The 18,215-nt window shown below is 33.8% G+C and overlaps 1 protein-coding gene across 9 annotated transcripts; it reads left to right on the forward strand.

Moving 5' to 3' along the window:
* Positions 1-10,707: 10,707 nt before the first annotated feature.
* Positions 10,708-17,462, forward strand: LOC123899234 (histone-lysine N-methyltransferase EZ3-like). 9 transcript variants are annotated; one of them, XR_006805545.1, is made up of 7 exons: positions 10,708-10,978; positions 12,726-12,872; positions 13,703-13,790; positions 13,904-13,951; positions 14,027-14,154; positions 14,394-14,446; positions 16,891-17,462. XR_006805545.1 is itself a non-coding variant. In XM_045950314.1 (5 exons), exons 2-5 carry the CDS (start codon positions 12,769-12,771, stop codon positions 14,144-14,146), a joined length of 360 nt encoding a protein of 119 aa, XP_045806270.1. In that variant the 5' UTR covers positions 10,708-10,978; positions 12,726-12,768; the 3' UTR covers positions 14,147-15,841. The 9 variants fall into 9 exon arrangements, 2 of the variants coding, with proteins under 2 accessions (XP_045806270.1, XP_045806271.1); XR_006805540.1 differs by having other exon boundaries at positions 14,273-14,446; positions 16,891-17,455; XR_006805542.1 differs by lacking the exon at positions 16,891-17,462 and adding an exon at positions 15,544-15,841 and having other exon boundaries at positions 12,726-12,928; positions 14,273-14,446.
* Positions 17,463-18,215: the final 753 nt, after the last annotated feature.

The following is an 18,215-nucleotide window of genomic DNA, read 5'->3' on the forward strand; positions in this document are numbered from 1 at the left end:
TATCACTCGGACTAATTAATTGTTGGTTATATCCAAAAAATTTAACCGACAAAAAAAAAGAGTAAGTACTTCATTAATGTAAGTTTAAATCGTTGATAAGGATATCATATTTTACATTCATGACTCGAAGTTTGAATTCTAAAAATTCTACTTATTGACCTTAAAGATAGAATTATAGTCACTAAGTTACTTAACTAAAAAAAATAAAATAGATTTTTTAGTTTTTAACGGAGTCAATTTAAAATGTCACTTCATTTGTAAAAAAAAATGTCACTTCATGATTTTTTTTTTGGTTACATGTCATGATATAAAAAACATGGCAAAATATATCAACCATGAATTTAATTTTAGATAACAATTTTTTTCTGTTGGAGCAGAATAAAACTCACCTTATATGGGGGAAGACATTTGCATTTTTGAGGAGGAGAGGGAGTCTGAAGCGTCCCAATCCGAGTTTGGAGGTGGGCATGTAGACCAGGATTTGATCATCACCTCTTTGCCTGCTTTAGACATAGCTCTTCCTCTTTTTTGCAGGTCAAATTTGGAGGAGACAAATCATTTGATGAATATTCTAAAAATTTATGGCGAAGCAACCGGTCAAGAGATAAATATGGCCAAATTAGAAGTCTTTTTCAGTCGAAATTTGAGCCAAGCTACCCAAGAAGATTTATCTAGAATTATGGGCATTCGTCATGTGCTCGGTACCGGCACATATCTCGACCTATCGTCAATGGTGGGAAGAAGCAAGAAAGCCACTTTTGCTTATATAAAGGACCGCATGTGGAAATGAATTAATTCTTGGAGAGGAAATGCTATGTCTAAAGCAGGCAAAGAGGTAATGATCAACTCCGTGCTATAAGAAGCAGTTATCAACAAAAAGTAGCTGAGACACCATAGGTGCCCCTCTACAAATCTTCACCCCATGAATGTCACCACTAGCCACTGACTTTTTTATAAGAGCGGAGAGTCTTTCAACAACCAATATAAAGAGATAAGGAGAAAGAGGATATCCTTGCCTCAAGCCTCTTCCAGGATAAATAGACCCCACCCTCTCAAAATTTACCAACACAGAATAGTTAACAGAGCTCACACAAAACATCATCCATTGAATACCATTTTCTATACCATTAGACTTCAATGCACTTAGCTTCTCTGGAGCTAAGGTACCTTGTCCCAATGTGTGGCCAAAAATGGAGTTAGAGGCATTCACGTTACAACTTACAATCATACAATGGCTGCTAAGCAAAAGAAATTCTAATACTTGATAATAAATAGTATTGCAGTGGCCTAGATGAAAAAATAGTATTGCAGTGGCCTAGATGTTTCCAATCTTTGTTAAAATCTTAATATTATCACTTTTAATTTATTAAATTAAATCTAAAAAAACTAATACATTATATTAAAAGCTTAGAACCACTTGATAACAAAACTGATCCCCGAACCATATTAAATTGGTGGTTAAAAGACAAACAAAAAAAGAAGTTAATAAATATCTCTAATGACATCAATTTAATGGAAAGAATACATAAAGTCGGGAAAATCAATCTACCCACACCTTATGAAATGAATACATATCAATAAATATAATTAGGGAGGTTATTATGCCATGTGACTCAAAGAATTCCAATAATAAACACATACGTTCATAAAATTAAGAAACCATAGACATAGTAAGTATATATAGATACTAGCTAGCATGGTGATTTTATCATATATATGGAGACTTTTTGCAAAAAAAGTCATACATGTTTGGGTATTCAACTATTCATATTGTAGGTTTTATTTGGTTTGTTTTCAAGTTTAAAGGTTATCCTATTTTTAATATCCATATTCATTTTTCTTTAAGGTTCAAATTATTCAAAGATAACAACAATGGAGCAGATCTTAAGGATGTGAATTGTGATGATTTAGCAATACGTCAGTTTATACACAGTTTATACATAAGTAATTTAGCTATACTTAAACTAAGGATTTTGTATATAATTTTTAAAAAATAACACATGTTTTTGGTTTAGCAACACGTCAATTTGTATATTGATGGCAAGAAACTCATTCGTGTAATTTTTGCAGAGATATCATATCTTTGACTGCCAGTGTCACTACCGTCGTGAGTTACTACTTTGTGTTCATATATCTTCCCTTAAACATAATACTTTATTATTTTGAACCCTATATAATTTTTTTTAAAAACATACTGATTATTCTTTGGCATTTCAAGTTAATAAGAATGTCAATGGGGATCTCAAATCGATAGTATTAAGTATTTTAGAAAATATCATGACAATAATTAAGAATATAGACATATATAGATTACACTTGTATACAATTTTTTCATACTATATATTATTCACACTTATTTTGAGTGTTTGGATAAAAAAGATAATTAATCTCGTATAAGAGCTTATAGAAACTGTGGTAAAAAACTTGCATAAGTTAGTGATGATAAGTTTCGACCAATATTGTAAGATAGCTATATGATGGACTTCAACTCTATCAACTCTAGAGTACTACTAGGAGGATTCATTAAACAGCTCTAAAGCATGATTGTGCTTGTGCATCTCAGATCATCGTTAGAGAATTTTTTTGATAGGTGATATATAGAAAAGATAGTGTATTATTTCTCTTATTTTTTTTTTTATATTAATTATGTTTGACTCTTAATGTGTTGAAAATATAATTTATTTAAAATATTAATTTGCAATATAATATTTTTATACGTTATGATCTCATTCTATTGTTTCTTTTGAAGGTATTTGTTGGGTTTTGTGATTGGCTACATTTTGCAAAAGCCAACTTTGTCAGATGCTGGACAAGATGCTGTAGCGTCGCGTACAGCTTCCTGATGCTCTGTTTTAAGTGCAGAATTTTTTCTGTCAATCTCGTTCAAGATTTGCTTCAAATATTCATTCTAGCACGTGTGTATATGCAAGACGAGACTTACTGCACAAGAATTATTTAAGTCGGCCTCAAGAAAGTTATTTAAAACAAAAATATAATTATATTATATTTTTGGTCGTTTTTTTTTTGTTTGGTACAACACAAAATATATTTTCGAAATTAATCTTCTGAGCTGGCCAATGAAGACTCCAGCTGTTTATTTGAATCCTTGCTGCTCAAGTTTCTGGAAGAAGGTTTACTATTTGTAACAAAAATATAACATGTTATATTTTTGCGATAAATCAAAACAAGGTTATATTTTCAAATTTGATTTAGGGCTGGCCGCAATACTTCCAGCTGTGAGGGTCTGAAACCTAGCTTGCACATCAAGACAATTCAAGACTATAAATAGATGAAGAATCAGACCTATTTGTGTACCGAAAACCATTGTTCATCAAGATGTAGTCATAAGGGTTTTTCGTGTCTTTGAGCCACTCTCTAGGAGAGTTGGTGTAAGTGAACCACTCGGGTTGTGAGATGGTCACTATGTCCTCACTCAGAAACCTATAGGTAATGAGTTGAGTATTGTACTTGGAGGAAGCTTGTAAGCAACTCCAAATTGTGAACTTAGTCAAGTGTTGGCTAGGTATTAGTTTCTTTGGAGGGTGTCTCCATCTTTGATTGTTTGAACAGCAACACAGTACGTGTTGTTAGAGGGAATTTGGGACGGGGTCTCATTATCTAGGAGGTTCCTAGGTAGGATTGCACGGGTAGTGTCTAGGCGAGAAGTCAAGTACCGGGTGTTGGTCGAGGGCTTTGAACTAGAGCTATTATAGTGGATTCATTCCTGGATTGGTATCCCCCAGATTAGGTGACGTTGCACCGAACTGGGTTAACAAACGATTTGTGTTATTTATCTTCCTGCACTTAATTTATTTATAACTTGTCCATTGTGTTCTGTACTGGTACGAGATGCTGTAGCATCTTTCGCAGCATCTTTTCACTAGTCTGCCAGAATTTCAATTGGTATCAGAGCAGGCATCCTGTTCTGTATCTGGGTGAGCTCCAGGGAAGATACTTTCTGGCACTATGGACAAGGAAGAAGGATATCAGGAAGAAGAAGGTGTTGCTTGTATACTTGTGTTCCTATATATGCATGTTTCAAAGGGAGTAAGCCAGATGTTGAGTCATCAGTCTGGTATGTATGTTCGTGTGAAGTGGGAATTTATTTTTCCCCGGATGTTTTGAAGACTGTTTATGCTGACTGAAGGAGTTTGTGTTAAGTACCAAAATTGAACCTAAGATGAGCCATCTAGCTCAGGTGAAGGAAATCTTGAAGTATGTGAATGATACTAGTGACTATGGGATCTTGTATACTCATGGTGAGAACTCTATGTTAATAGGGTACTATGATGCTGTTTGGGAAGGTTGTGCAGATGATAGAAAAAGCACCTCCGGAGCTTGTTTCTTTTTAGCCAACTATCTTATATCATGGTTCAGCAAGAAACAAAATTGTGTCTCTCTATCTACAACTGAAGCAGAGTATATAGTTGCTGGCAGTAGCTGTCCTCAACTATTATGGATGAAACAAATGTTGCTGGAGCATAATGTGCTACAAGATGCTATATATTTTGACAACCGGAGTGCAATCCATATTTCAAAGAATCCTATTCAACATAGTAGGACAAATCATATTGATATTAAGCACCATTTTATCAGAGATCTTGTTGACGAAGGTACTGTGACTCTTGAGCATACTGCCATTGAAGAACAACTGGCTTGGATGCAGCCCAATTTGAAACATTGCAAGGCAAACTTGAGGTTTACCTATCTGAAGAGTTATAGCAATTATTGCTAGTGTGGCGTGCAGTTTTCTTTTCAACTCATTTAGTAATGCACGCTGTTATGGGAAATGTTGAAACATCTGAAGATTTGGTAAAAATTCTGTGTCTGTTGATGATAAGGATGTTTCTTGTAGTGAGGAAGTATTCGTCAGAAGACGGTATGCTGTGTTCTCCCCTGCTGTGTTCAACAAATTCTAAGGTAGGAGATGGAAAAGAAGAAGATGTTACACCCATGTTGGAACATGTCCAGAAGAGTGTTCCTGAGCAGGATGCTGCACATAATGCTGCCACATCTGCTACAACATCTGCAACACCTGTTGATTTCAATAATTTTGTAGTGACCGACTCTCCTGAGAAAGTGATAGCACTTGAAGGTGAAAAAGGTCATGAGACAACCTCTCATGGTAAGCCCTTTACTGATGTTGAGAAGAGCTTATCTGAGCAAACTCTTGTTGTTTTTGGTGAAATATTTTGATTGTGCTTGTGCGCTTTATTCATTTGAAGTAGTGTTTACGAAGTTTTTACGTTCTTTCAAAGATGTATAAGTAAAGTGTTCATGAGAAGGATGCTGCATATGATGCTACAGCATCTGCAGCACAGTAAAATTTGGATAACATTGTTGTACCTGAGTCTCCAGACAATGTTTTAGTTCCTGACAAGGAGAAAGTCCCAGAAGTAACTGCTATTGATAATGTTTTTATCCATGATACTGATGTGATCTCTCAATCTAATGAGAGTATAAAAAATGTCTCTGAACATCTTGAGGATAAAGGGTCTGCTGAGAAGGACTAGGATGCAGACTTGAAAGTTATTGATGTGAACAACCTTAAGGGAAAATCCTGCTGAGGAAACTCCTGCTGAGCCAAAGAAGAAAAGCCTGAAGAGAAAAGAAGTTTCCTTTAGTGACTCAGATTTTGATGAGGAGCAACATGTTATAGCATCTTCCGGCACATCTTTAATAAAGAGTATAAGAGGTATGAAGATTCCTCTAAATGTTTCCTCTGCTGCCACGGATAATGTATCTTTTCATCATGAGAATATTGTGTCCAGAAGTGAAAACTTGTGCTATGAGAAACTATTTTTCTGGAACGATATTTTTGTTATGCCCCTGTCATGTTGTGAAAACAAGGGGGAGATATTTGTTTATGAGTGTTGATCGTCTCTGATGTTGTGGTAAATGATACTCCTGATATTGATCCTGTGTCTGCTGTTGTGACTAATGACAACCCCAGTGGGGGTAATCAGAAGATTATTGATGTTGAGAACTTCCAACCTAGCAATACTCCTGTAAGGAAGTTACCTACCTCCATGACTAGGAGGCTGAGAAGTAGTGCTAGCAAGGAACATGTTGCTTCTGGTACACCTGCCAAGACCCCTCAAAAGAAGACACCTATTGGTCCCAAGAAACAGTAGAGTAAAGTTGTTGGACCCTCTGAGCCTAATAGAAAGAATCTGAAGAGAAAGGCTGAGTCCTCTAGTGATTCAGAATATGAGGTAGACCATGATGCTGCAGCTTCTCTTGCAGCATCCTCTAAGAGGTCTGGGAAGAAGACAAAAATTCCTCAAGCTATGTCTTCTATTCCTATTGATAATATATCTTTTCATCTTGCTGGGAATGCTTCCAGGTGGGAATTTGTGATAAAGAGAAGGCTGGCCATAGAAAGGAACTTAAGTGAAGACTTTTTGGCTTGCCAGAAACTTGTAAGTCTGATACAAGAGGCTGGCCTAGTGAAAACTGTATCTGGTCTTGGTAACTGCTATGAGAAGTTGACCAGAGAATTTTTAGTAAACATCCCTGCTGATTGTGATAATCCCTTGAGTTCTGAGTATCTGAAAGTTTTTGTCAAGGGAAAATGTGTGAATTTTTTTTTTCTCCAGCCATTGTGAATCAAACCTTGGGTAGATCTACTGCTCCTGCACCTGAATTAGAGACTTCTATGAAAAATATCTGCAGGACACTCACATGTGGGGCAGTGAAGGAATGACATAGGAGTGGAAAACTGTCTATTGCAAAATTAACTTCTAAATATGCACTTATGAATAAAATTGCAACTGCAAATTGGGTCCCTATTACACATTCCAACAGTGTAGCTACAGGTTTGGCCAAATTTATTTATGCTATAGGGACAAGGACTGTTTTTGACTATGATGCTTATTTCTTCCATGAGACACTCTTACATGGAACGTCAGATACTGTGAAAATGCCTATAGTTTTTTCATATTTTTATCTGTGATATAATATTGACTCAGCATCCTGGTATTTACACTGAGTCAAATGTGCCTGCTACTAGACCTTCTGCATTGACTATGGATTTCAGATTATTAGAAGGATCACATGCTGCAGATATTGCTGTAGCATCTGTGAGGCAGCCAACATGTGTCATGTCTAGGAAGCAGATGATGGCTGATCTCAAGGAGGTTAGTAAGTCTTTGGGTGAGAAGAAGAATATGGTGGATCGTGTCATCCAATATTTGGAGCTAGCTCCTGGGGCTAGAGAAGAATCTTCCCATTCTAGTCTTTGTGTTCCTGATGATGCTAATGCAGGTGGTGAGACTGAGGTAGAGGAGGGGGACTCTCATTCAAGTCCTTCTATGTGACCTGCTTCTGCTTTAGTTGCATGTCCTTTCGGATTTTAATTTTGTGGGCTACGCCCTGATGCTCTATGGTTTGTAACATGCACAGTTCATATCTTTTGGCTTTGATACTCCAGGTTTTCTATGCTCTCTGATACTCTGTGGTACCCTGTGATACTCTGTCGTTTTGCTCCTGATATATGGTACTGACTTTATTTGTCAGAATTTATGGCTAAAAAGGGGGAGTAATTTCTGTTGGGTGCATGATGTGATGAAACATGCTGGAGCTTCTAGTATAGCATGTTGTCTGTGATGAGATGCTGGAGCTTCTAGTATAGCATGTTGTCTGTGATGAGTGTGATATGCATGTTTTGAGGGGGAGTGAAGTTTATGCATGTATTAAGGGGGAGTAGGTAGAATTTATTTTTCTACTACATATGATATGCATGATTTAATATAGGAATTTATTTTTCCTATCTCATGTGGCTATGCCTTAAATTAAAGGAGTTTATTTCTCCTATCTTGAATCCACTATGTGAGAGTTTATTTTCTCTCTGTCTGTACTATGTGAGGCTAGATGTGTTATGTTCCGCTGTTGCATGCCTCTGATGCTTTCATGCTAGCTATCTTCTGATGATCTTTTATATAGCTTAGCACTTGTCTACTTTCTTTTCTAGTTGTGTGCTTATGTTGACTCAAAGGAAAGTTTAGACCATATCTCTCCATGCACCGGCCTAAAGTTGTTTTAGCCAAAATTTGCCAAAGGGGGAGATTGTTGGGTTTTGTGATTGGCTACATTTTGCAAAAGCCAACTTTGTCAGATGCTGGACAAGATGCTGTAGCGTCGCGTACAGCTTCCTGATGCTCTGTTTTAAGTGCAGAATTTTTTCTGTCAATCTCGTTCAAGATTTGCTTCAAATATTCATTCTAGCACGTGTGTATATGCAAGACGAGACTTACTGCACAAGAATTATTTAAGTCGGCCTCAAGAAAGTTATTTAAAACAAAAATATAATTATATTATATTTTTGGTCGTTTTTTTTTTGTTTGGTACAACACAAAATATATTTTCGAAATTAATCTTCTGAGCTGGCCAATGAAGACTCCAGCTGTTTATTTGAATCCTTGCTGCTCAAGTTTCTGGAAGAAGGTTTACTATTTGTAACAAAAATATAACATGTTATATTTTTGCGATAAATCAAAACAAGGTTATATTTTCAAATTTGATTTAGGGCTGGCCGCAATACTTCCAGCTGTGAGGGTCTGAAACCTAGCTTGCACATCAAGACAATTCAAGACTATAAATAGATGAAGAATCAGACCTATTTGTGTACCGAAAACCATTGTTCATCAAGATGTAGTCATAAGGGTTTTTCGTGTCTTTGAGCCACTCTCTAGGAGAGTTGGTGTAAGTGAACCACTCGGGTTGTGAGATGGTCACTATGTCCTCACTCAGAAACCTATAGGTAATGAGTTGAGTATTGTACTTGGAGGAAGCTTGTAAGCAACTCCAAATTGTGAACTTAGTCAAGTGTTGGCTAGGTATTAGTTTCTTTGGAGGGTGTCTCCATCTTTGATTGTTTGAACAGCAACACAGTACGTGTTGTTAGAGGGAATTTGGGACGGGGTCTCATTATCTAGGAGGTTCCTAGGTAGGATTGCACGGGTAGTGTCTAGGCGAGAAGTCAAGTACCGGGTGTTGGTCGAGGGCTTTGAACTAGAGCTATTATAGTGGATTCATTCCTGGATTGGTATCCCCCAGATTAGGTGACGTTGCACCGAACTGGGTTAACAAACGATTTGTGTTATTTATCTTCCTGCACTTAATTTATTTATAACTTGTCCATTGTGTTCTGTACTGGTACGAGATGCTGTAGCATCTTTCGCAGCATCTTTTCACTAGTCTGCCAGAATTTCAGTATTGACTATGTATCTATTGTCAACACATGAAACATTGTCATTAGGAGCTTTAATATGTAGTATTAACTTATGGTTATTTTTTATAAAGTAAACACACTGCTATTTTTTAATAGATAATTTTTAAGAGATTCATATTAAACATAATGTGAATTTTTTTTAATGTGAGCCACATTTTTTAGATTTAATTTTTCTATTTATTTTACTTTAGTATTTTTTTTTTCTTTTTGTAATTAGCCTTCCTTTGTTTAATGCGAATTATAATTATTAAACCTAATTACATTCAAATATATGAAATCAACATCCAAACTTATATATTGGCAACAAAAATATTCAAGTTTATATTATAACAAAAATAAACTAAATATTAGAGGAAATCCATTTTTTAAAAAATGTATACATATACTAATCTTATTGGAGCATACTTGAATTGGAGGGTTTTGGCTCTAATAGGTAAATGTGATTTTTCGGGTTTTCCTTTTACAAAAATAATTTTAAATGTCTTTGCATTAACTATTCCTTGTCTTGTTCACAAGCTACACGCTTGGGCTAGTTGTACTAGTAGTAGTAATAGGCTAATAGCCTAGTAGTCAACTACTTACATACTCCAAAAAAGAGCATATTTGATTTTAATTTTATTGCTAAAAATATTAATTATTAAATAAAAAAGTTAAGTGAACATATTGTTTGTATTCAAAAATGGATATATTTATATGAGTAGTGAATTTGGGACAACTTTTTTTTTTTTTTTTTTTATGGGAAAAAACCAATAAAGAGAAAGAAATAAGAGATATAATGAGAGTATGAAAGAAAAAGTTGTCTAAAAAATATTCAAAATTTATTGTACAAATATCATTTCTTTATTTATATTGATAGTTGTCAAATGGGTCGGCCCGATCGAGCTTGGGCCGGTACGGCCGAGCCTAGCCCGGTGGGCTAGACTATATATGGACTAGCTCGGACCATCACAATTATTATTGGGTTATACATTTATGAGCCCCGCCAGCTCGTATGGGCCATGTGGGCTAATGGCCTGGCCAATTTTTTTTTTTTTATTTATTTTTTCTTTTTCATTTATTCGATTTTTTTTTTACACGACTTTGATATATTAGTTCCTTATGATTATCAATTTTATTGAGATATAATTGTATGTAAGTTTAAATAATTTTTACATTAACTCAAATTAATAAATTATAAACTTAATTTTTAAAATATTTTTAGATAAATATGACCCTTCTTATTATACTTACAAATTTAACTATATTTTTTATAATAATGTTTTTATTTAATGATAAATTTGCATTTGGGCTAATGGGTTTGGGCCAAAAAGACCCAATTTCATTTGGACTAGAATTTTTTAGGCTATATCCGGCCGGGCCTGTGGGCTAATGGGGCACCGACCCGCTCTATTTATATTAATAAAATATTAAACCTGGAAAATTCAGGTTGCTGACTCATTCAATATATAAATAGCTTCTCAAGTAGTACAATACCAAATCTAACACACAACTTTAACCTAAATTCTCTTTCTCTCTCTCTCACACAACTCTGCGCTCAGAAACTCTCTTTATCTGACACAAACCGCACCCTCAAACTCTCTTTCTCTCACAAAACTCAAATCGTACCCCTCTCAAACTCTATATTTCTCTACCGATTGTTCACCTCAAACTTTCTACACGATGAATTTTATTTGTCTCTGTCTCGAGTCTCGACCTTTCTTCACGATTTTGATCGATAAAAAAATCAGTGTTTTTGACATCATCCAGGTTAGTTCATGGCTATTATATTCAGATCTGTTATACTCATCACCATGTATATCAGATCTGGAGTTTTTATTTTTTATTTTGTTTAATTTGATGTTATAGCACTTTTTTTATAAAAAAATATAGAATCTCTATCATGAAGGCAGAGCAACTGCGGTTATACTCTTCACCATGTATATCAGATTTGGAGTTTTTAGTTTTATTTTGTTTAATTTGATGTTATAGCACTTTTTTTATAAAAAAAAATATAGAGTCTCTATCATGAAACTGCGGTTATACTCTTCACCATGTATATCAGATCTGGAGTTTTTAGTTTATTGTATTATAATGTTTTTTTTTTTGGTTTATTTTGACTTGGACTAGTCCAATGGCCCGTTTATTAATGGGCTCACTTGGACTAGCCCGTTCACCCAAAAAAAACTCAATAACGATAAACAAAAATTATGATTGGGCCTTTAAGTTAGCCCACCCCTTTCTCTAGGCCACCCCTTTCTCTAGCCTACCCCTTTCAAAGCTTATAAAAACCCTCCACTGTAACAGAGAAGCTGCATTGAAACCCTAGCTGCATTTTGAAACAAACCCTAGCTGCATTTTCAAATGGAATACCCAATGATTTCCCCCACTTTCTTCTCTGATAGAAGGAACCATCAGCTTTCCTTATTTAAAGCTAGGTTTTCAAAACCTACTAGAGTTAGTTTTCCTAAGAGAGCTCCAATTAAGCCTCTAGTCCTTAACCAGAAAACTAACCAGAAAAAAACTGTAGTTCCTGTCGTGAGAATTCCTTTTCCTTATGACAATCCTCATGAGCAAGCACCTGCCTTCAATTTTCCTCCCCCCTTTGCTTACTATGAACATTCCTACGCTAGGTTTTTGTTGTTGCAATCAATTTTTGGTGCTTTTGGTGCTTTTGGTGCTGGTGAGGAAGAGGAAGCAGCTGGTGAGGAAGAGGAAGCTGAGCATGAACCTCTTGTTGAACCTGTTGATGAAGAGGAAGCTGAGGATGAAGAGGAAGCTGAGGATGAGGAAGAGGAAGCTGAGGATGAACCTTTTGTGGAAGCACTAGCAGTAGCACTAGCTTCTTTTGTATTTTTTTTTATGTGCTTGGCCGAGTTTTAATGTTGACTTAGATTTAGTTTTAAATATGTAATGAATCAAAGAACAATCAATATGGGTTGTAATTAAGGTTAACTATATTAGTTTTAAATATGTAATGAATCAAAGAACAATCGATATGGGTTGTAATTAAGGTTAACTATATGAATATGAATCATAGTTTATTTAGTATTTTTCATAATCGATCTGCTATACATGGTGATGAGTATTTTTTATTATCTTCAATTTCAATTAACCTTATCAAATGCATGAATAATTATGGGGAAAAGGCAGATATGTAAACTTTGAAAACTCTTGGTAGCAAACTATCTGAAATGTGACTAATGGTTCATAACTCATAAGTGCATGAAATGAAATGAATGTATGGTTCATTTTTTTTGCCATAGATATTGTACTCCACGTAGGTGTCTTAATTTGCTAAAGTTTATGCTTATGTAATGTGAAAAGGCAGATATGTAAACTTTGAAAACTCTTGGTAGCAAACTATCTGAAATGTGACTAATGGTTCATAACTCATAAGTGCATGAAATGAAATGAATGTATGATTCATTTTTTTGCCATAGATATTGTACTCCACGTAGGTGTCTTAATTTGCTAAAGTTTATGCTTATGTAATGTGAAACTATATGCTCTGCAGTTGCCTCATAGCTAGGAACTTACTCTCTGGTTTGAAGATTTGCATGGAAATATCTAGTTACATGCACGATGGAGGAGTGTCAATGCCCTACAGGTCTATTATTGCAGCTAGTTCAATCATGAATGACAGCGGAAAAATTGACAGAATGTATAGTGTGTTTACAAGCTTTCCTGTTCCCATCTTCTTTTACCCTGCATTCTCATGTATTGTCTTGATCTTGAATGATTTCCTGTTATTTTCTTTTGGGGTTGGGGTCAGACAAAATTTTCCATATGTTATTATGATGTACAACAAGGCCTCACTTGGTGGGATAACATAGGAGAATTAGTATCTCAATCGTCTGGTTAGGCATCAAATTCAAAAAATATAAATTGTTATTATGTTTGGGTTGGCAACAATTTTATTTTATGGGAAAATGGAAAGAGATACAGAGAAAAGAGCATAATGTTCCAAGCTCTGGAGGACCTCTCTCCTAGACTAAGCTTTTAGCTTAGAGAAAAGCAGAAAACAACATGTACGTTAATCCCATGCAAACCTTTCCATCCCACACTTTAGTTTCTGTACTTTCCAATCAACCATAGCTATCTTAAAAAATGCACTCTTAAGGCCTTGGGTTTGGGCTTTAGCTAATTCTTAGGCATTTGAGTTCTCAATCCTGTAATGTTATCTCTGATTGTAAATTTTCTGTCATTTTTCAATTTATTTTTAACTATATAACATGATTGTATCATGGAATGTATTTCCTCTCAACCATATAACTTGTATTATCTTGGGACCAGTTTCTTTTCCTATTCAATTAGTATAGATAAAGATAAGTGTTTACTCTTTTTGTAACGAATCATAACTATCGATATATCAGATTATATTCACAATTTAATTCTATTTTTTCTCTTCAACTTTTACAATTTTTTTGGACTTTGGTCTCCACCCTCCACCTTAAATCATCGAAATGCCTTTAAACATTACACTTTGTACAGCTGTGGGGATGGTACATTGGGGGAGCCACCACGTCCTGGGCAAAGTCAATGCGAAAATATGAGACTTCTTTTAAGGCAACAACAAAGGGTTGGTAATTCTTAGTTGATGTATAAATTATTTGGCGCCATTGTCATAAATCAAAGTGATGAATACCTGATGTATGTGATTTGTCTCACATTGTTTTTGTTTCTGTCCGTCAGATTATCTTGGGGAGGTCTGATGTTGCAGGATGGGCAGCCTTCGTAAAGGTTATGATCCGTGGATTTCTTTGTTTTCTAATAATGGTAGCTTGTTCTTCTAACTAACTGATGATGACATTTCAGAATCCTGTTAACAAAAATGACTACCTAGGAGAGTACATGGGTGAGCTGATCTTGCACAGAGAAGCTGATAAGCGTGGGAAAATATATGATCTAGCGAATTCATCTTTTCTTTTAATTTGAATGAACAGGTATGTGTCTCACATTATCTGCAATTAATTTAACTTGAGCTGCTCTGGGTTCCTAGTTGACTTGAGTTCCTTGTATTTTATGAGTGTGATCATACAGTGTTTTCTGTATTTCCGTTAGGTTTTATCAGTCTAGTCCCCTCACGTTTCTTTCTTGGCAAGCTATAACATATTTGGATCATTTAGAACTTGAATCTGATTTCTGTTTCTTCACCAATATGTTCTTGATGCTTATCGGAAAGGAGACAAGTTGAAATTTGCAAACCACTCATCAAATCCCAATTGCTATGCATAGGTGAGTCCAGAAAATAAGGTTGTGGGGAGGTTTAAAACTTAGGATCCATTTACTTTGTGCAAGCATTTTCTATTTTTATTTCCTTAAATTTGTGTTAGTTTTACTTGTTAACAAGGAGAAAATAAACTTGTAAAGTGAGTCATTGTGATGGATGAGAAAATAAAATGCTAGCTAAAGATGATGCATTTCAGGAAATAATTAAAATAGTTATTGACATTTTCCTTGTTTCTGGAAATGCAAGTCCCACTTCAAGAGTCTCTTTTCTCATCGATAATAAGTAATGATGCTAACACAAATTTGGGAAAGCAAGAACCTGAGTTGTTTGGACTTGGTGCAAGAGAAAATTGGTGAAGAGTGATATAGCTACTACTGACTAACTATAAACCGATGGGAACAAGAAAAGTAAGATCATACATACCCTTTGTTCAAATCGGTAAAGATCCTCTTCCATATATCAATAATGTGTCTAGGGTAGGAGAGTAAAATGGGTCTCCCACCATGGGTGACTTCATCCATGACAATTTCACCTCAGAGTCATCTCCAAAACACTATTTTGAACCACCCCACCAAAACATAGCTTACCATCATTTGTAGAAAACAGTACAAAATTATCTTCCAATTAAGATAAAATCTCTCAATCTATAAAATACAAACAAGGTTTACAATTGAATTATCAGTAGTGATTAAAAGAACAATCACAAAGATCTTCAATTCCAATTAATGCTATCAATGATATTGCAAATGAAAAATTGCAGGATTGACTGTCCACAAGAGAAACTTGCAACAACTCTGAGAATAAAATTAAGAAATTGATTTGGGAAAAATAATTTAATTAGGGCTTAAAGTTTTATTGAAATGTAGATCAACTTTGGTTTTTAATTGATTTGGGAAAAATAATAACAATAATGACAGGGGAGACTTAGAGATGTTGGTGAAGGTTTAGAGAGGTGGGAATTTGACATATAAAATCTTTTAGATTAAAAGAGATGTTTATTTTGGAGCAATTACATTTAAAATAATGGTTACTATGAATTAGTTTAGAAAATTGGTGTTTTATTAGTAATGGGATTGATGGTAGAATTACTGGCAAATTGCAGAAACAGGGGAGAAGATGCAACTAGATGAAAGACATAATGTGAGGAAAAAATATTTAACATAATGAGAGACCTATCTCCCTCTCCCAGCCTAGAATGAGCCTATTAGTAATAAATACTATAATGTACAGTTTTTTTTTTGTGGTAAAAATATTTAACATAATTGTGTAACATAATGCTGATACACGGGTATAAATATTACTATTATGGTGTAACATAATGTAAAATATATGATAAAATGATGTAACTTTATGATGTATTCCCTTCTGCATTTTTTTAAGCTAAAATTTCATTTTGCACACTTATTAAAGAGTTATTTTTTGTCTTCATTTTATATGAAATTTCTATTACAATTTCTAAAAGACCTTCTAATATCATTGAGACTCTACAATTTTCTTGTAGAAAAGTTAAACAATTAAGTAGGGGTACTTTTACTAATGTAGAAAATTAATTTTAAAAGTTGTGCATTCATCATCATTATTATTATTATTATTATTATTATTATTATTATTATTATTATTATTATTATTATTATTATTATTATTATCAACAATTTAAAAAACGGTCCGTTATTGCAAAATGGCTGCGACAAAATGGTATAAGTGGTGTTTGTTACTTTTTTTTTTGTTTTTGTTTTAATAGTACGATTAGAAATTGAAATCATATAAATGATTGTGACAAAACAACATTACGCCGCCAAGAAACTCTGTTACAGCCATGAAAAATAGGTTGAACAAGTTTATGCTCTCATATTTTCTTCAAAAAAATTATGCTCTTATATCTCTTCTAAAAATATTAAAAACTCAACTTATTAGTGGTTAATTTGGTTTATAAATGAACAAATTCACTAAAAATTATGAAAAAAATTATAGTTATGAATTATAAAGAAACAATGACACGATATGTACCAAAAAAGAAAAATACATAACATGAAGGACCAAAACCAAAAAAATTATTATTGAAGGACAAAAATAAAAAAAAACATTGGTTTTACTTTAACGTTTTTTAATTTAAAAAATAATTTTTTTTTATGTAAAACAAGTTATATCATTAACAACTTTTTAGTGCCTTACGTTCAAAACAAATTTTTTTTTTTTTCAGTATCCTAATGTTCACTTGTTATTAGTTTGTGCAATGTTAAGACTCTGTTTGAATTAGTTTATTTTTGAGTTTATTCAAACAGTTTATACAACATAAATTAGGTTTTATGATATTTTATAAGTTGACACTGTAAAAATTTCTAAAGAGAGCAAGATAAAAGAGTAGTGTGAAGCGAGGGATAGATAAAATTTGTGTATCTAATAGTAGTATTTTCAATCTTTGTTAAATCTTTCTTGAATTGCAATGTAGAAGGGAAATGCAGCTAAAAGGAAAATAACAATCAACAAACTATGAGTTTGTTGAATGAAAGAGAAAGTAAAATTCTAGAAGGAAGGATACATTTCACACTAGTTGTCAACGGGATAGGATTGTCTCCCGTGACAGTTTCACGGGAGGCAATAAAGTGTATATCTTTACCCTTCCTTTTTTTTATTTAATTATTATTGCACATGTTATAAAATGTATGCTGGAGTGTTCATTTCGTATGAATGGCAAAGATTCACACTTTGGAGTGGCAAAGATTTATTTAATAAAGTGTATACATTTCACACTTTGGAGTGGTTTATTGCTAAAAGGTATGCTGGAGTGTTCATTTCGTATGAATGGCAAAGATTCCCATTGAATGTTTACTTAGATAGATGGTAGGGATTGTATGTATTTCAATTTTAGATCCTTGCTGTTTTAGTGGCTGTGTTCTTAGGTGATTATTAGTGCCTAAGATCTCTATTGGTAGTTTTGTTGTGGTGTTTGAATAACCACTTGGGTTCATCTTATATACTACAAATTATTGCAGTTAAAAAAAAAAAAAAAAACTCGACCTAAGTTTGTTGGTGTAAAAAAAATGCTATAAAGTTGTCGAAAAACAATTGTAAAAAAATCAAAAGACTATAAATAAAAAGTCAATAAAAATAGATTAATTTTTAAAATTATATATATTCAAATAAAAAATAAACATCAACAGAGATCTAATTTAAAAAAATAGGAAGATATGTGTAACTTAAGATTTTTTTTTATTTTGTTGGCTAATGTAAAAAAAATTCTGGCCTTAAAGAATAGGCAACAGTCACTGCATTTCATGAAAACTCAAGAGAGATCTCTGCTTTTTCAATCTACATAATACCCATAGATTGTAATGTATCATTGAATTAGAAAATTTGGAATTGATACATGTGTAACTGTAGCGTTATATATAATGCATGCATAGCATCATGAAATTATGGAAATTAAAAAATAAACTTCCTCAAGGAGAAATAAGCTATTAAGTAATTTCAAAGCCATGTATATATAATTCATTGAAGACACTATTAGCATGCAAATATAACATATGTAAGTGCCAAGACAGTGGAATGAATATTACAATAAATTTGGTACAAACCATACAGGTGGATTACGATAAGCAATATCATCATCATGCTTTGATTTCTCCACAGGAAAATATTTGATGCTGCTATCAGTCAAACAAAACATTCCCAACCTTAAACCTTGCCATGGATTTGTACATCGACAATGAAGAGCAAAATAGATGGTATTCCCTCTAGTTAAATCTTTGTTGCAATTAAGTTCATCCCTTGACA

The sequence above is a fragment of the Trifolium pratense genome, linkage group LG7 (assembly GCF_020283565.1).
Source record: "Trifolium pratense cultivar HEN17-A07 linkage group LG7, ARS_RC_1.1, whole genome shotgun sequence".
Lineage (NCBI taxonomy): Eukaryota > Viridiplantae > Streptophyta > Magnoliopsida > Fabales > Fabaceae > Trifolium > Trifolium pratense.

Coding starts and splice junctions, on each gene's coding strand:
- LOC123899234 (XM_045950314.1), top strand. CDS start 12,769: ATGGAAATATCTAGTTACATGCACGATGGAGGAGTGTCAATGCCCTAC. Junction 12,873..13,702: donor AGCGGAAAAATTGACAGAAT/GTATAGTGTGTT, acceptor CACTTTGTACAG/CTGTGGGGATGGTACATTGG. Junction 13,791..13,903: donor TTTTAAGGCAACAACAAAGG/GTTGGTAATTCT, acceptor TCTGTCCGTCAG/ATTATCTTGGGGAGGTCTGA.